This window comes from Chaetura pelagica, unplaced genomic scaffold, assembly GCF_000747805.2.
Source record: "Chaetura pelagica isolate M959 unplaced genomic scaffold, ChaPel_1.0 scaffold71, whole genome shotgun sequence".
Lineage (NCBI taxonomy): Eukaryota > Metazoa > Chordata > Aves > Apodiformes > Apodidae > Chaetura > Chaetura pelagica.
The window spans coordinates 4,901,408-4,915,724 of record NW_009952435.1 but is presented as its reverse complement, the minus strand read 5'-3'; the positions used below and the strand labels follow the sequence as shown (position 1 = coordinate 4,915,724).

The following is a 14,317-nucleotide window of genomic DNA, read 5'->3' as shown; positions in this document are numbered from 1 at the left end:
TTGTTTTGTTGGGTTTTGTTTGGTTTTGGTTTGGTGGGGCTTGTTTGTTTGTTTTTGTTTGGTTGGGGGTTTGTCGGTTGGTTGGTTGGTTTGGTTTTTAACCCTCTACCAGCGATAGTTCAAGTGAAAATTTGCTGGTAGTTGTGAGAAACAAGTTTGCACATAGATGTACTTTCATTCGAAAAAGAAAAAAATTCATATCTTAAAGGCTTAAATTGCTTTTCTGAAGCAGCACAAAAGAGTAAAAGAACAAGGAAATTCTAGGTGTAATGCAGCATAGCTGGGGAAATCCATATTATAAGCTGAACAAAGTTTTATGGAAATAAACATTTTCTATTATGTTTACATATCCTATTCCTTCTAGCTTACAAGAATTTGTGAAGGACACTGGAAATTACAGCAAGAAAATAGTAGATGATCTTCTGGACCATATCACTAGTGGAGATCATTCCAAAACTACTTATCAGCTAAAGCAGGTGTGTACTTGTTGCACATAAATGTCCCAAGTTCATAAAATCAAGAATCAACCTGTTTGTTTTTCAGTGTTGGATGAGATGCTTTGTTATCCACTGTCAGCTTAGACAGTGCAGGCTTAGCATTTAACCATGCGGTGAACCAAATTAAAACCTGAATTAATCAGCAGAGAAGTAATATTTTTCTTTTCTCCAGATACATCAGTTCTCCAAAGTGGGTTACCATGTGACTGCAGAAAGGAGGAGGCAGGTGCAACATAGCAGGGGGAAGAAGGGACCAACCAACAGCTGAAGGATGATTGGGCAGCCGTGTCACTCAGTGTCATGACTTATGTATCTGCTGAGTTATATTGCAGAATAGTGAGAATTGGAGAATAGATTAATATTGCTGTACAGATATCTATTACTCAACAGTGGTAATTTTTAAATTCACGTAGTATGTCTGAAGGAAAAATTTGTAACTTCCAACAGCAGTTTACGTAGGAAACTTCATGCTAAGACTGGAGAAGATATTTTTCTCAAAAGTTTTTATAATTGTAGTAGTGGGAACGTTTGCATTCTCAAGAAAAAACATGCTAACAGAAACTGCAAATATTTTTTTTTCATGGTATCTTCACTCTGAAAACCACTCTCAGTTTGAGATAATTGTCTGCTGTTTAAAATAGTGACATTCTGAATGGTTCAAGGATAAAAAAGGGTGGAGGGGGAAGAGGGTGGAAGGTATTCACGATTCCTGACATGGGGGAAATGAGGTTATGCTAAATCTCTGCAGACTTATAAGTAGAATAGGATGAGTTATGTTTTGGGAAAAGGAGACTATAGAATGAAAAATACGAAGGATCCTTCAGAATTTTCTGGATACCTTTTTTTCCAGTCCATACTGGAAAAAAGAATATGAATTAAAAAGGAAGAAATATAAAAGATTGCTTACAAAAATCTTGAAAGTTCAAAACCAATATTTTTAGTATTATTCTACATCTATAAATGTGTGTACAACACATGGAGCTTAGCTTTAAAATTAACATGTGCCTTTCCCTTTTTGCTACCTTGGACTATGAGTATTGTTCCAAATGAGAATTTTTGAATACTTTTCAAATGGTCAGTGGCTAGTTGCACCTAGAAATGCTGTGCAGTTGTTACATGTGGATATCTATAGGTTTTGTGCTATAAAATGTTGTTTCATTGATGATGTGCTATGGTGCTTTCTGTATGAGTATGTGTGCTGCTACATTTGAGTAACAATTAATATATATGAAAGTGCAACCTTAAATTATTTGGAATCAGAAGTTACTCAAGTAATGACTTAAGATGCTACACTTGAATATAAAGTCTGTGGACAGAAGAAATAGTTTAAAGGGACTTAAAGATGAGCTAAAATGCATAGTACTAAAAAAATCCTAATCAGTAGCTGTTACGTTGTAATTTCATTTACAGGTATGTGAAAAAGCTGTCTCTAGCTTAATTTTGTGTGCAAAATTCAAGTCTACTTGAAATTGTACAAGAGAGAGGTCTTTCTCTTATGTTGAATAAAAGTAATTGTTAGTATTCTTTCTTTCCAGAGGCGAAATATCCCAGTAAAAATGCTGGATGAAGTTAAAGTAAGTTATGCTCATACTCAGCCTGTTGTTTGTTTTTTTACTGGAAAAAGTGTCTTGGCATTTAAAGTAGAGAAAGCTCTATTCTCTGGGCTTCCAATTTCCTGATATTAGGTTGTCCTGGTTAGTTCTATGTTATTTTTGTGAATGGTCACCCATTAGAGAAGAGCTAGTCTTAATTTTTTATGAAGGATCTATGCAAACATCATGAAATGTAATAGCATTCTGTGGTAGCCTAAGATCTAGTCATGGTAACCCAGTAAATTACACAAACTAAGATTATTATTATTGTTGCAGATGATACTGAGTAGGGTAGGAGTGTTGATCTGCTTGAGGGTAGGAAGGCTAAGCAGCAGGATCTAAACAGGCTGGATTAAGGGGCCAAGGCCAGTTGTATGCCAGGTCGTGCACTTTGGTCACAACAGCCACATGCAGTGCTACAGGCTTGGGGAAGAATTGCTGGAAAGCTGCCTGGTAGAACGAGACCTGGGGGTGCTGGCTGACTGCCAGATTAACGTGACCCAGCAGCATGTCCAGGTGGCCAAAAAGGCCAACAGCATCCTGGCTTGTATCAGAAATAGTGTGGGCAGCAAAGTGATTGTCTCCTTCTGCTCAGCACTCGTGAGGCTCCAGCTTGAGTACTGTGTTCAGTTTTGGGTCTCTCGCTATAAGAAGGAATTGGAGGTGCTGGAGTGTGTCCAAAGGACAACAAACCTGGTGAAGGGTTTAGAACACAAGTCTTACAAGGAGCAGCTGAGGGAGCTGGGGCTGTTTAGTCTGAAGAAAAGGAGGCTGAGGGGAGACTTTATCGCTCTCTATAACTACCTGAAAGGAGTTTGTAGTGAGGCTGGTTGGTCTCCCAAGTAATCTGCAATCAGACAAGAGGATATGGCCTCAAGTTGCGCCAGAGGAGGTTTAGACTGGATACTAGGAAAAACGTCTTTACTGAGAGAGTGGTCAAGCACTGGAACACACTGCCCAGGGAAGTGGTGGAGTCACCTTCCCTGGAGGTGATCGAAGTATGGGTAGATGTGGCACTTCAGGACATGGTTTAGTTTGCATGGTGGTGTTGGGTTGATGGTTGGACTTAGATCTTAGAGGTCTTTTCCAACCTTTATGATTCTGTGATTCTATGATTATTCTTAGGGAACATAAGCTGCAAAATGCTAAAATCTAAAATATGGTTTGGTTCTTTAGGTTGTGCCAGTTGTCATAAAAGAAGAACACAAGTTGCATAATACCTGTCTGGATTCTTCCAAACAGATTATGGTAAAAAGATTTGTTTGTAAGAAAAAAATAAAAAAGACTATTGAGACATTAATTTTGTTTCAGTAGATAGATATGCATGCTCTGAGGCAGAGGGTAAAAATTACAGCATCTAGAATAAGCTTTCAGTACTTAAACTGGTGTGTCTGTCACAGTCTGTTTTGGTTAGTGACTCTGTTTGTCCTGTTGTTCTGTATTCTAACCACTGTTAGAAAGTAGGGGTAACTAATGCATATCTTTTGCATTCACAGCTGCTAATCAAATCTTTAGGTGGTACAGGTTTTATCTTGCAAAGTATTTGTGACACCAGAAGATAATGCACTGCATTCCATTGCATTTTATGTAAAAATTGTATGAATTACATTATAGCAATTAATATGGGTTATTTAGAAAACTATACGTTTTATGTTTTGTGGAAAGATTTGTATTTCTGTAGAAGGTGACTGGTTAATGCATGATAGTGATACGTTTCATTTTCATATTTCTGGAAGATAATATCTGCTTGCTTATTTATCTGCATGTATTACTCTTGCTGAAATAGGCAACAAAATAGAATTCTGTTAGAATTTTTTTTTTAAGATAAATGACTTTTACTTTGATCTCTTACTTTTCACCATTACATAGCAGTATTGCAAAAGGTATGAAAACAATGAAATTGTTGTAGTGCAGGCTGTATTTCATTATCTATACGTATAGAAAAATACTTGAGAGACCAGCTCTATCTGATACTGTATATGGGGAGGCCCACCCTATTGGTTTTATTAGTCACATATTAAAAATTTTAATAAATCCAGTGTTGCATTGAGGAGGTGAGGGAAAAGGTCATCTGGGAGTGCTTTGTTATGGAGGATACTGATGATGCTTTGCCATCTGCCACAGTTCTGCCATGGGACAGGGATGAGTTGAGCATGTAATTGAGTTGCAGAGGGTTTGGTAATGTTGGTTTCAACAGTCTGGGATGATGAGAAGCAAGATACTTAGACTACCCTGCAAATCCCTTGCCATTCGTATGACTGGACTGTCCTGGAACCATGTTTGAGCTGCCTGTGAGTTGCAGGTTAGCCAAGATAGTTATGGATGCTCCAGTCTTAGGTGCTGTGGTGCACACTTTCAAGAGTATGGATTCATGCATTTACCTTAAATGTTTAAAAGTTGCTATGACAAGCTTGTCACTATTGCTAGACTTTGTTTCTTGTGTTTTAATAGGTTGGAGAATCTGCTGGAGACAGTAGCACTTCTGACTTGGACTTTCTCTCTATGAAATCATATTCAGATGTATCTCTTGATATTTCTATGTTAACTTCGCTAGGTAAGTAATTAAATGTAAAAGCCATCCATTACTGTTTATTTGTACCATTTAGGCAAAATAAAAGCTGGATTTGCTAAGAATAAAAAAGTTTTCAAAAAGTAGTAATAAATCTAGATTTGATATAGGTAGAAGTCTAGGGCTGGTAGAAGATAAATGAAACATTGCTCTGTTTTTCCTTTGAGACACCCATGTGCTAGCCAAGCTAACTTTTCTTATACCACTGAAGAAACTAAAGTATTTGTACCTCACAATTTTGATAGCTTTCCTTTTTTTCATGTGGTCACAGTAACACAGGTTTTAAGAATCAGCATGGAGCTTTGGCTCAGAGATATTATTGCTTCATATGTTGTCTTTTGAAATAACTTGGGAAGTAGGTAAGTATGTGAAGCTAAGTCATATCACCGCTTGGCTTGTTCCAGAAAATCAGAAGAAACTTCAGGTGTTGCAAAGAATTTTTAGAGTCAAATAAGGCAAATAAGGTATCAGGGTGTTGTTTCAAGTACACGTCTTTGATAAGTATCCTTCTTTATATACTACAAGAAGTAACGTTCCCATTTCTGCAGGCTGCTCAAATGTCAAAAATATCAAAAATATCATCACCAAAAAGAAAAAAAATACTGCTTTGTGATTTAATTTAGAATGTGACAGGTGCCAAACAATCTGTTATAGAATATAACCTAGGTAAATGAAAGCTTAAAGAAAAAAAAAAATTATACAGGTTTGTCCTACAGATGTAGTATTCTTTGAAAGTCTTCAGAGGAAAGAACAGCGAATGTTGGCACATACTTCCTGTTCTTTCCAGTTTTACAGTTTTATTTGGCTTACTATAAAATCAGCGTAGCTGGAGAAGATAACTGTTCGGGATTTCTTCACCTCCATAAATTACATATTCTGTTTGAACTGTGTTTTAAGTTAGGTATTTAGTCCTGGCTTCCTTTCCTTTTGCTGCAAAATAAATGCATTATTTCATGTCTGAAGTTTAACAGATGAGGAAGACAATTTAAGTTCAGATCTGCAGCTATTGCCTTTCAGAAGTGCAAAGGAAAATGTAAGGCTGAGATCTTTTGTGTAGTAGACAGCACTTGTGTGAATTTATTTTAGAATTTTTTTTATAGTGGCTTGATAATTCATGAATCAATCTGCTAATTGCTAATTATGGGGTTTGGTTGCTAACTGGTGGCCCTTAGGGAAAGTGAAGAAGGAGCTTGATCATGATGATAACAGTTTACATCTGGATGAAACAACTAAGCTGCTGCAGGACCTTCATGAAGCTCAGGCTGACAGAGTGGGATCCCGGCCATCATCCAACCTGAGTTCCCTCTCCAATACCTCTGAAAGAGACCAACATCATCTTGGTAAAGCTACCTATGTCACTGAAGTTGCAGTACTGCTGCTCTAATTGAAAACAGTTAAAACTTAGTTTTTAATTTACATAAATCTTTGCATGAAACTGGTCTTATAAAACAGTGTACTGACTACAGGATCATGATTTAATTTTCAAATATGCATAGGAAAGAAGGTAACTAAGATGATACACTTTTGGCCTGTGGGATTATGGACACTAATTATAGATATTTTTTTATTAGACATAATTGGAAGTAATTGTGAAGTAAATTGATACTGACTGGCACTGACTGTATGCACTTGCATTTTATGCCCTTAGAAATACTAGGGAGCATACAATATTTATTTTACTTTGCCATAGTTGCATGCAGCAAGTCGCAGGTGGGATTCTACAACAGCCATTGTCAGCTGTAAATTCAGTGATAAGACAGGATGATAGGTTAACATAACACTTAGCAGTTTGGTGCCGTGTCTGAGAAGGTAGGAGATGTTGGTTGGATGATACTCAGTTACAGTTTATATAACTTTTCAACTCGGAGTAATAGAATAATTAGTTGCTTTTTCAAAAAGGATCTAAATTAGTGAAGAATCTTGTTATTTCTTTTTTTACATATCCTGATTAAATAGCTTGTAAACATCTGTATTGCTTTAAAAGTCTGGTACATAGGTATCTCTCCATTATTTTGCTATGCTTTTAAAGGCTTTGATTTTTTAATTTTTTTTTTCCATGTTCTACAGGAAGCCCTTCTCATCTAAGTGTTGGAGAACAACAAGACATGGCTCACGATCCCTATGAATTTCTTCAGTCTCCGGAAACCTCAAATGCCACTACTAACTAATCTGTATATGTTTTGTATTTAAATTGTAATATGTTTTTCTAAAGTTTTTGTCCATGGCAGAAACCTGAGTTTTGCCCCCTTTTCTGTGAGGTTGCCTATCTATTATTATCACATATGCTGGATTAAACAAAAGCAAAATACCTAGTTAGTGCATCGTTTTGTTAGCAATGTACCAAAACCTGCTCCTGATTTGTTTATTGAGGGAGGTTGCTGTATACTGGTCTCTAAATCTTGAGTGAAAAGCAACAAATTGTGTGTTAAAAACCCCTGTTATTTTATAGAAACTAAACCTGATAATTTTTCCGGTGTCACGGCAGCAGTCATGAAATGTTTCTAGTAAAATTATCTACCAAACATCTTCATGGAGGAATATTTCATTTCAGCACTGACAAGAGTTGCATGAATTGTAATCATTATTATGTTTCCCATCTCCTAACCCTAATTATCTGTAGGAGTTAAATCCTAAATCCATATTGTTAAATCTTTTTTTTAATCACTCTAGAGAATACTTACTTTGAGAGTAATGATATTCTGTAGTTGCACTGAAGTGCTCATTGCAAGAATTCTACCCTGGATCTAAAAAAGATTAATGTTTTTGTGATCCCTTGTGTCATGAAACACAAACAAAATATAATTCTGATTATTTTAAATTTGGCATATATATTTACTTGGGTTGGAAAAATACTGGATAAGGTGTGCTTTTCAGGAATTTTATAGTAAAACTTCTATAATTTAGTACTGATGTAATGGAGGGGTTTTGTACCATTGGTATGTGCAAGCTAGACAAATGTCATGAATTTTACAGTATTTTGTAAATACTAATAAAAATACAAAAGCACTTTTGATGTTTGCAAATATCTTGTTCTTGCTTCCTTATGGACACTCATTTCAGACACAAAGTCTGAAATACTAGAATTTTTTCGTCTGAATTTTTGTGCTGCTTCAAAAGATAAACTTTATCATGCCATATGTAGCTGTAAACAAATTCAACTAAATTTCTAGGAAGCAACACAGAAGTCTGTCAGATAACTGCTATCAGGATCTTAATAAAGTCTAAATAGAGTGATCTGTTTGTACAAACTAGGTATTTGTGGTCTGGGCTGTTTCCTCTGCCTTCCCCCTCTGAGATGCCTGTTCTTGGCCCCTCCGATGTATCACAGAATGGTAGAGGTTAGAAGGGACCTTTGGAGATCATGTAGTCCAAGCACCCTGCTAAAGCAGGTTCACTTAGAGCAGGATCATGTCCAGGTGAATTTTGAATGTCTCCAGAGAAGGAGACTTCACAGTCTCCCTGGGCAGCTTGTTCCTGTGCTCTGTCACCCTCAGTAAAGAAGTTTTTCTTCATGTTTAGATGGAACACTTCCTGTGTTCCAGTTTGTGCCCATTGTTCCTTGTCCTGTCACTGGGCATCACTGGAAAAGTCTGGCCTCATCATTCTGACACTTGCCCTGTAGATAATCATAAGTACTACTTGCAGAATCACACAGAATCTCAGAATTAAACAGAATCATCATAGTTGGAAAACACCTCTAAGATCACCGAGTCCAACCATCCAGCCACGGGATGGAAAAAAGAAAAAAACCCAAACAACCAAACACCCCACAAAGCCAACAACATAAGATCCTTTCTGTCTTCTCCACGCTAAACAGGCCCAGCCTTTCCTTACAAGAGAGATGCTCCCGTCCCCTTGTTTTCTTTGTAGCCCTCCGTTGGACTCTTTCCAATAGTTCCTAGTCCTTCTTGAACTGAGACCAGAGCTGGACACAGTACTTGAGATGTGACCTACCCAGAGCAGAGTAGAGGGGGAGGATAACCCCCCTCGACCTGCTGGCCACCCTCGTAATGCATCCCAGGATGCCATTGACTTTCTTGGCACACTGTGGGCCTGTAGTCATCCTGTTGTCCACCAGGACTCCCAGGTCCTTCTCCCCCAGAGCTGCTTTCCAGCAGGAGAACCTCTAACCTGTACTGGTGCCTGGCATTATTCCTACCCAGGTGCCGGACCCTACACTTGCCCTTGATTAACTTCATTAGGTTCCTCTCTGCCCAGCACTCTGGATGGCAGCACAGGCTTCTGGTCTATCAACCACTCCTCCCAGCTGGGTGTCACCAGCAAACCTGCTGAGGATACACACTCATCCTTCATCCAGGTCACCGATGAGTATGTCGAACAGGATAGGACCCAGTACTGACTCCTGAGCGACACCACTAGTTAAAGCCCTCCAAATAGACTCCGTGCCACAGATCACAGCTCTCTGAGCTCTGCCTTCCAGCCAGTCCTCAGTCCACCTATCTAACCCATGCTTCTTAAGTTTCCCTATGAGGATTCTATGGGAGACTGTGTCAAAAGCCTTGCTGAAGTCAAGGTAGACAACATCCACTGCTCTCCCCTCATCTACACAGCTGCTCATGCCATCACAGAAGGCTACCAGATCGACCAAGCTTGGTGAATCCATGCTGACTACTCCTCATAACCTTCTTTTCCTCTACATGTTTGGAGATGATGCCCAGAATTAGTCCATGACTCTACCAGGGATGGAGATGAGGCTTGCTGCCTGTCATTTCCTGGGTCTTCCTTCTTGCCCTTTTTGAAGACTGGAGTGACACTGGCTTTCCTCCAGTCTTCAGGCACCCCATCTGATCTCCAGGACCTTTCAAAGATGCTGGAGAGTGGCCCAGCAATGACTTCTGCCAGCTCCTTCAGCAGTTGCAGGTGTATCCCATCCAGATCCATGGACTTGCCAATCCAGTTTACTTAACTGATCTCTAACTTGATCCTTTTCAGTCAAGGGAAAGTCTTGCTGATATACGTAATAAAATCACTGTCACATGTGTAAACATATCCCACCACTTCAGCCTCTGGATAGCTGAATATATCTAATAAAGTATTACAGTTTTGTTAGATTTTTCATACAAAATAAGAAAGTGTTTCAACTTTTTATTAGAAACCATCTTGAGGACAATTCTTATTAAGTCTGATGATTAATAGATTTACAGAGACTCTCATTTATACCAATTCTACACAGTTTGTATAAGAGATTAAAATTAATGTCTGTTTTCTTGTATAGGGTTTCTTTTACCTGTGAAAAAGAACACTGTAGGAGTGTCCAAAGCCAGGGAAACAATTCCTGCAGGCAAAAGCAGTATCTGAACTGGGTAACTGGGTTCAGTGTTTTCTGTATAAGCCCAAATCCTTTCTATGACAGCACAATGTGAACTGAGCATAGCTTGAATGGACAGCTTAAAGGACAGGATCCTGATCTGTTGCATGACCAGCACTAAAATATTTGGTGTAATAGCAGCATCACTACTTATTTTTAAAAAGCAATTACTGAATTGACCTGCAGTCCATGAAGGATGATAGTGTATCTCTCTGCAGAGCTCCATTCTAGCCTGTGGGCTCCCAGTGCAGATCAAGACCTTGCATTTCCCCTTGTTGAACCTCATGTGGTTCCACTCTGCCCAGTTATCCCTTCTGTCAAGGTCACTCTGAATGGCAGCATGTCCATCTGGTCTATCACTTACTCCTCACAGTTTTGTAACATTGGTCTCTGGCTTTCCTAACCCCATCCCTGCATGATCAGCCAGCATCTCTATGCTTCTCCTGGGTCATTTGCCCCTACTTCCACCTCCTGTATATTTCTGTTTTTTCTGAATGCTTTCAGGAGCTCCTTGCTCAGCCATGCAGGCCTTCTACTACCTTTACTTGATGTTGTACTTGTCAGGATGGGCCATTCTTGACTTTGGAGGAAGTGATCGTTGAATATCAGCCAGCAATCCTGAATCTCCCTCCTCCCTTTTCTCTAGGGATTCTTTCAAGGTGATCTCTGAAGAGGCCTGTTCTCCTGAAATCCAGGCCTGTTGGTCCTGCCTTTTGCCCTGCTACCTCCTCTTAGTGTCCTGAACTCCACCATCTCATGTTCATGGCAGCCAAACTGACTCCACCTTACAAATGAGGAAGAACTGGTTGGGGGTGTGGAAGTAACAGGTCCAGCAAAGCACCTTTGCTTGTTAGCCTCTTCAACACCTGTGCTAGGAAGCTGTTGTCAGAACACTGCAGGAATCTTTTAGGTTGCTTGTGCCCTGCTGCATCGCTCTTCTAGTGCACTATAAGTGATGAAAATAAACAGAGAGCATCTTTCTGATAATTTGCAATGTTTTAATTTTCAGATTAAAAAATATTCCTTCTCATCACAAAGCCTACTGAAAGATACCCTTTGAACATACAAATGTATTATTTTTTGCTGTTCAGCTACCATAAATAATACCTTTGCAATAAGTGTGATACACAAGAATGTATTAAACAAGTGCATCCCTCCTGCAGTACTTGCTACTCCATCTCCTATTGCCTAGTCCAAAGATGTAACTGTGACAGCTTCTTCTTTTGAGACCGCAATAAAAAACTTGAACTACAAGTTAAATTCCAAAGAAAATAATGTTACACACACTAAGGACTCATGTCAACATAGATATTCAAGCTTGGTAATGTTCTTAATGAAGTGAGTAAAATGGTGGCTCTGAGGACAGAAAGGTCTTCCTTCAGCAGAAAGCCACCAGACAGGTTCATCTTGTTTCTTTGGCAGTGAAACTGCCATTTTAGCCTAACTTTTTGTCCTGGTTTACTGGTCAGGGTGAACCAAAGACCAGAGAGCAGAACTGCTGTCGGTTACACCCCTCCAGCCTCCCAGGGGAAGATACAGGGGGAATAACAAAGAGAGACTGAAAGGTTGGAAGTTAAAACTAGAACAGGTTTACTGGAACAGGGAAGGGACACTAACATGTGGGATGAGAAAGAAATACATACAAATATATACAAAACCTGATCTCAATGGTCTGTGTCTGAAGTGTCTAAAGGTCCCCTGCAGCAGGGCTGACTCTGCAAAGGGGTCCATGGCTCTTCCCAGCACCTGATGGATTCAGATCCTTCAGAGAATGTGGCAAGCTGATTAAAAATAGAAGCAAGGGCCTCTCTCCAAGACCTCCAGGTGCTGCAAAGCAGCAAGGAAGAAAGGAGCAGGAAGGCGGAGACTTCCTGTCCTCCTAGTTTATAGGGTATGGCAGAAGATGGGAGGGAATCCTGACCACTCCCTGTTCTGCCCCCAGGTCCCTCAGGGTCCTAAACACCCTCTCTCTAGGTCCACGTATTGGTACCCTAAAGTTAGCCCGGCCTCCCCTCAAACCAGAACATTCCATGCCTTATTCCATGCAGTTTTTTGCCATACTCATTCACCAGGTTATGAACAGTTTCTTGAGTCCAGGCTGCAAATCATGGCTTATTTTCACTTGTACTCCAGTTTTGCCTTACATATTCCTAATGTAGAAAAAAATCCCTATAACCTTTTCACCCACTAGGTAAAGGATTTGCATAGATGTTTGTGTATGGTGGTTCTTCCTCTTCATACATACACTTCCTTGCAAATCATAGAATCATAGAATGGCTGGGGTTGGAAGGGACCTGAAAGATCATCTAGTTCCAATACTCTTGCGTGCAATAAGTGTGATACACAAGAATGTATTAAACAAGTGCATCCCTCCTGCAGTACTTGCTACTCCATCTCCTATTGCCTAGTCCAAAGATGTAACTGTGACAGCTTCTTCTTTTGAGACCGCAATAAAAAACTTGAACTACAAGTTAAATTCCAAAGAAAATAATGTTACACACACTAAGGACTCATGTCAACATAGATATTCAAGCTTGGTAATGTTCTTAATGAAGTGAGTAAAATGGTGGCTCTGAGGACAGAAAGGTCTTCCTTCAGCAGAAAGCCACCAGACAGGTTCATCTTGTTTCTTTGGCAGTGAAACTGCCATTTTAGCCTAACTTTTTGTCCTGGTTTACTGGTCAGGGTGAACCAAAGACCAGAGAGCAGAACTGCTGTCGGTTACACCCCTCCAGCCTCCCAGGGGAAGATACAGGGGGAATAACAAAGAGAGACTGAAAGGTTGGAAGTTAAAACTAGAACAGGTTTACTGGAACAGGGAAGGGACACTAACATGTGGGATGAGAAAGAAATACATACAAATATATACAAAACCTGATCTCAATGGTCAGTGTCTGAAGTGTCTAAAGGTCCCTTGCAGCAGGGCTGACTCTGCAAAGGGGTCCATGGCTCTTCCCAGCACCTGATGGATTCAGATCCTTCAGAGAATGTGGCAAGCTGATTAAAAATAGAAGCAAGGGCCTCTCTCCAAGACCTCCAGGTGCTGCAAAGCAGCAAGGAAGAAAGGAGCAGGAAGGCGGAGACTTCCTGTCCTCCTAGTTTATAGGGTATGGCAGAAGATGGGAGGGAATCCTGACCACTCCCTGTTCTGCCCCCAGGTCCCTCAGGGTCCTAAACACCCTCTCTCTAGGTCCACGTATTGGTACCCTAAAGTTAGCCCGGCCTCCCCTCAAACCAGAACATTCCATGCCTTATTCCATACAGTTTTTTGCCATACTCATTCACCAGGTTATGAACAGTTTCTTGAGTCCAGGCTGCAAATCATGGCTTATTTTCACTTGTACTCCAGTTTTGCCTTACGTATTCCTAATGTAGAAAAAAATCCCTATAACCTTTTCACCCACTAGGTAAAGGATTTGCATAGATGTTTGTGTATGGTGGTTCTTCCTCTTCATACATACACTTCCTTGCAAATCATAGAATCATAGAATGGCTGGGGTTGGAAGGGACCTGAAAGATCATCTAGTTCCAATACTCTTGCGTGGGCGGGACACTTTCTGCTAGACCATGTTTCTCAAAGTCCCATCCAACCTGCCCTTGAACACTTGCAGGGAGGGGGCATCCATAACTTCTCTGTGCAACTTGTTCCCACTCTCACACTGACGAATTTCTTCCTAATATCTAATCTAAATCCCTCTTTCAGCTTAAAACTGTTCACCCTTATCCTGTCACTCCATGGCCTTGTAAAAAGTTGCTACCCAGCTTTCCTCTAGGCCTCCTTCAAGGTACTGGAGGACCTTTGTAACATCTCTCCAGAGCCTTCTCCATTCCAGGCTGAACAACCCCAACACTCTCAGCCTATCTTCAAGGAGAGGTGTTCCACCCCTCTGATCATCTTTGTGGTCCTCCTCTGAACTTGCCTTACTGAACTTCATGAAGTTGGCATGGGCTCGCCTCTCAAGCCTGTCAAGGTCCCTCTGGACATCACCCCTTCCTTCCGGTGTGTCAACCACACCACAGAGCTTGGTGTCGTCAGCAAACTTCCTGGGGGTGCACTCAATTCCACTGCCCACGTTGCCAACAAACATGTTAAACAGCACCAGTCCCAGTATACCCCTTGTCACTGGTCTCCATTTGGACATCAAGTCATTGACCACAATTCTTTGAATGCAACTGTTCAGCCAATTCGCAATCCACCAAGTGGTCCATCCATCAAATGCATATCTCTCCAATTTAGAGACAAGGGTGTGGTGAAGGACAGCATTAAGTGCTCTGCACAAGTCCAGGTAGAAGACAACGGTTGCTCTTCCCTTATCCACCAGCACTGTAA

At 40.3% G+C, this 14,317-nt stretch overlaps 1 protein-coding gene across 1 annotated transcript in view; it reads left to right on the top strand.

Annotated features, from left to right (window-relative positions):
- BRD9 (bromodomain containing 9) overlaps positions 1–6,826 on the top strand; it is a 33,940-nt gene extending 27,114 nt beyond the window's left edge. Inside the window, exons 11-15 of the mRNA XM_010008370.1 lie at positions 365–476; positions 2,033–2,071; positions 4,541–4,643; positions 5,831–5,998; positions 6,726–6,826. Of these exons, the coding sequence (XP_010006672.1) occupies positions 365–476; positions 2,033–2,071; positions 4,541–4,643; positions 5,831–5,998; positions 6,726–6,826 (523 nt within the window). The remainder of the gene's footprint in view (positions 1–364; positions 477–2,032; positions 2,072–4,540; positions 4,644–5,830; positions 5,999–6,725) is intronic.
- The last annotated feature ends 7,491 nt before the right edge of the window (positions 6,827–14,317 follow it).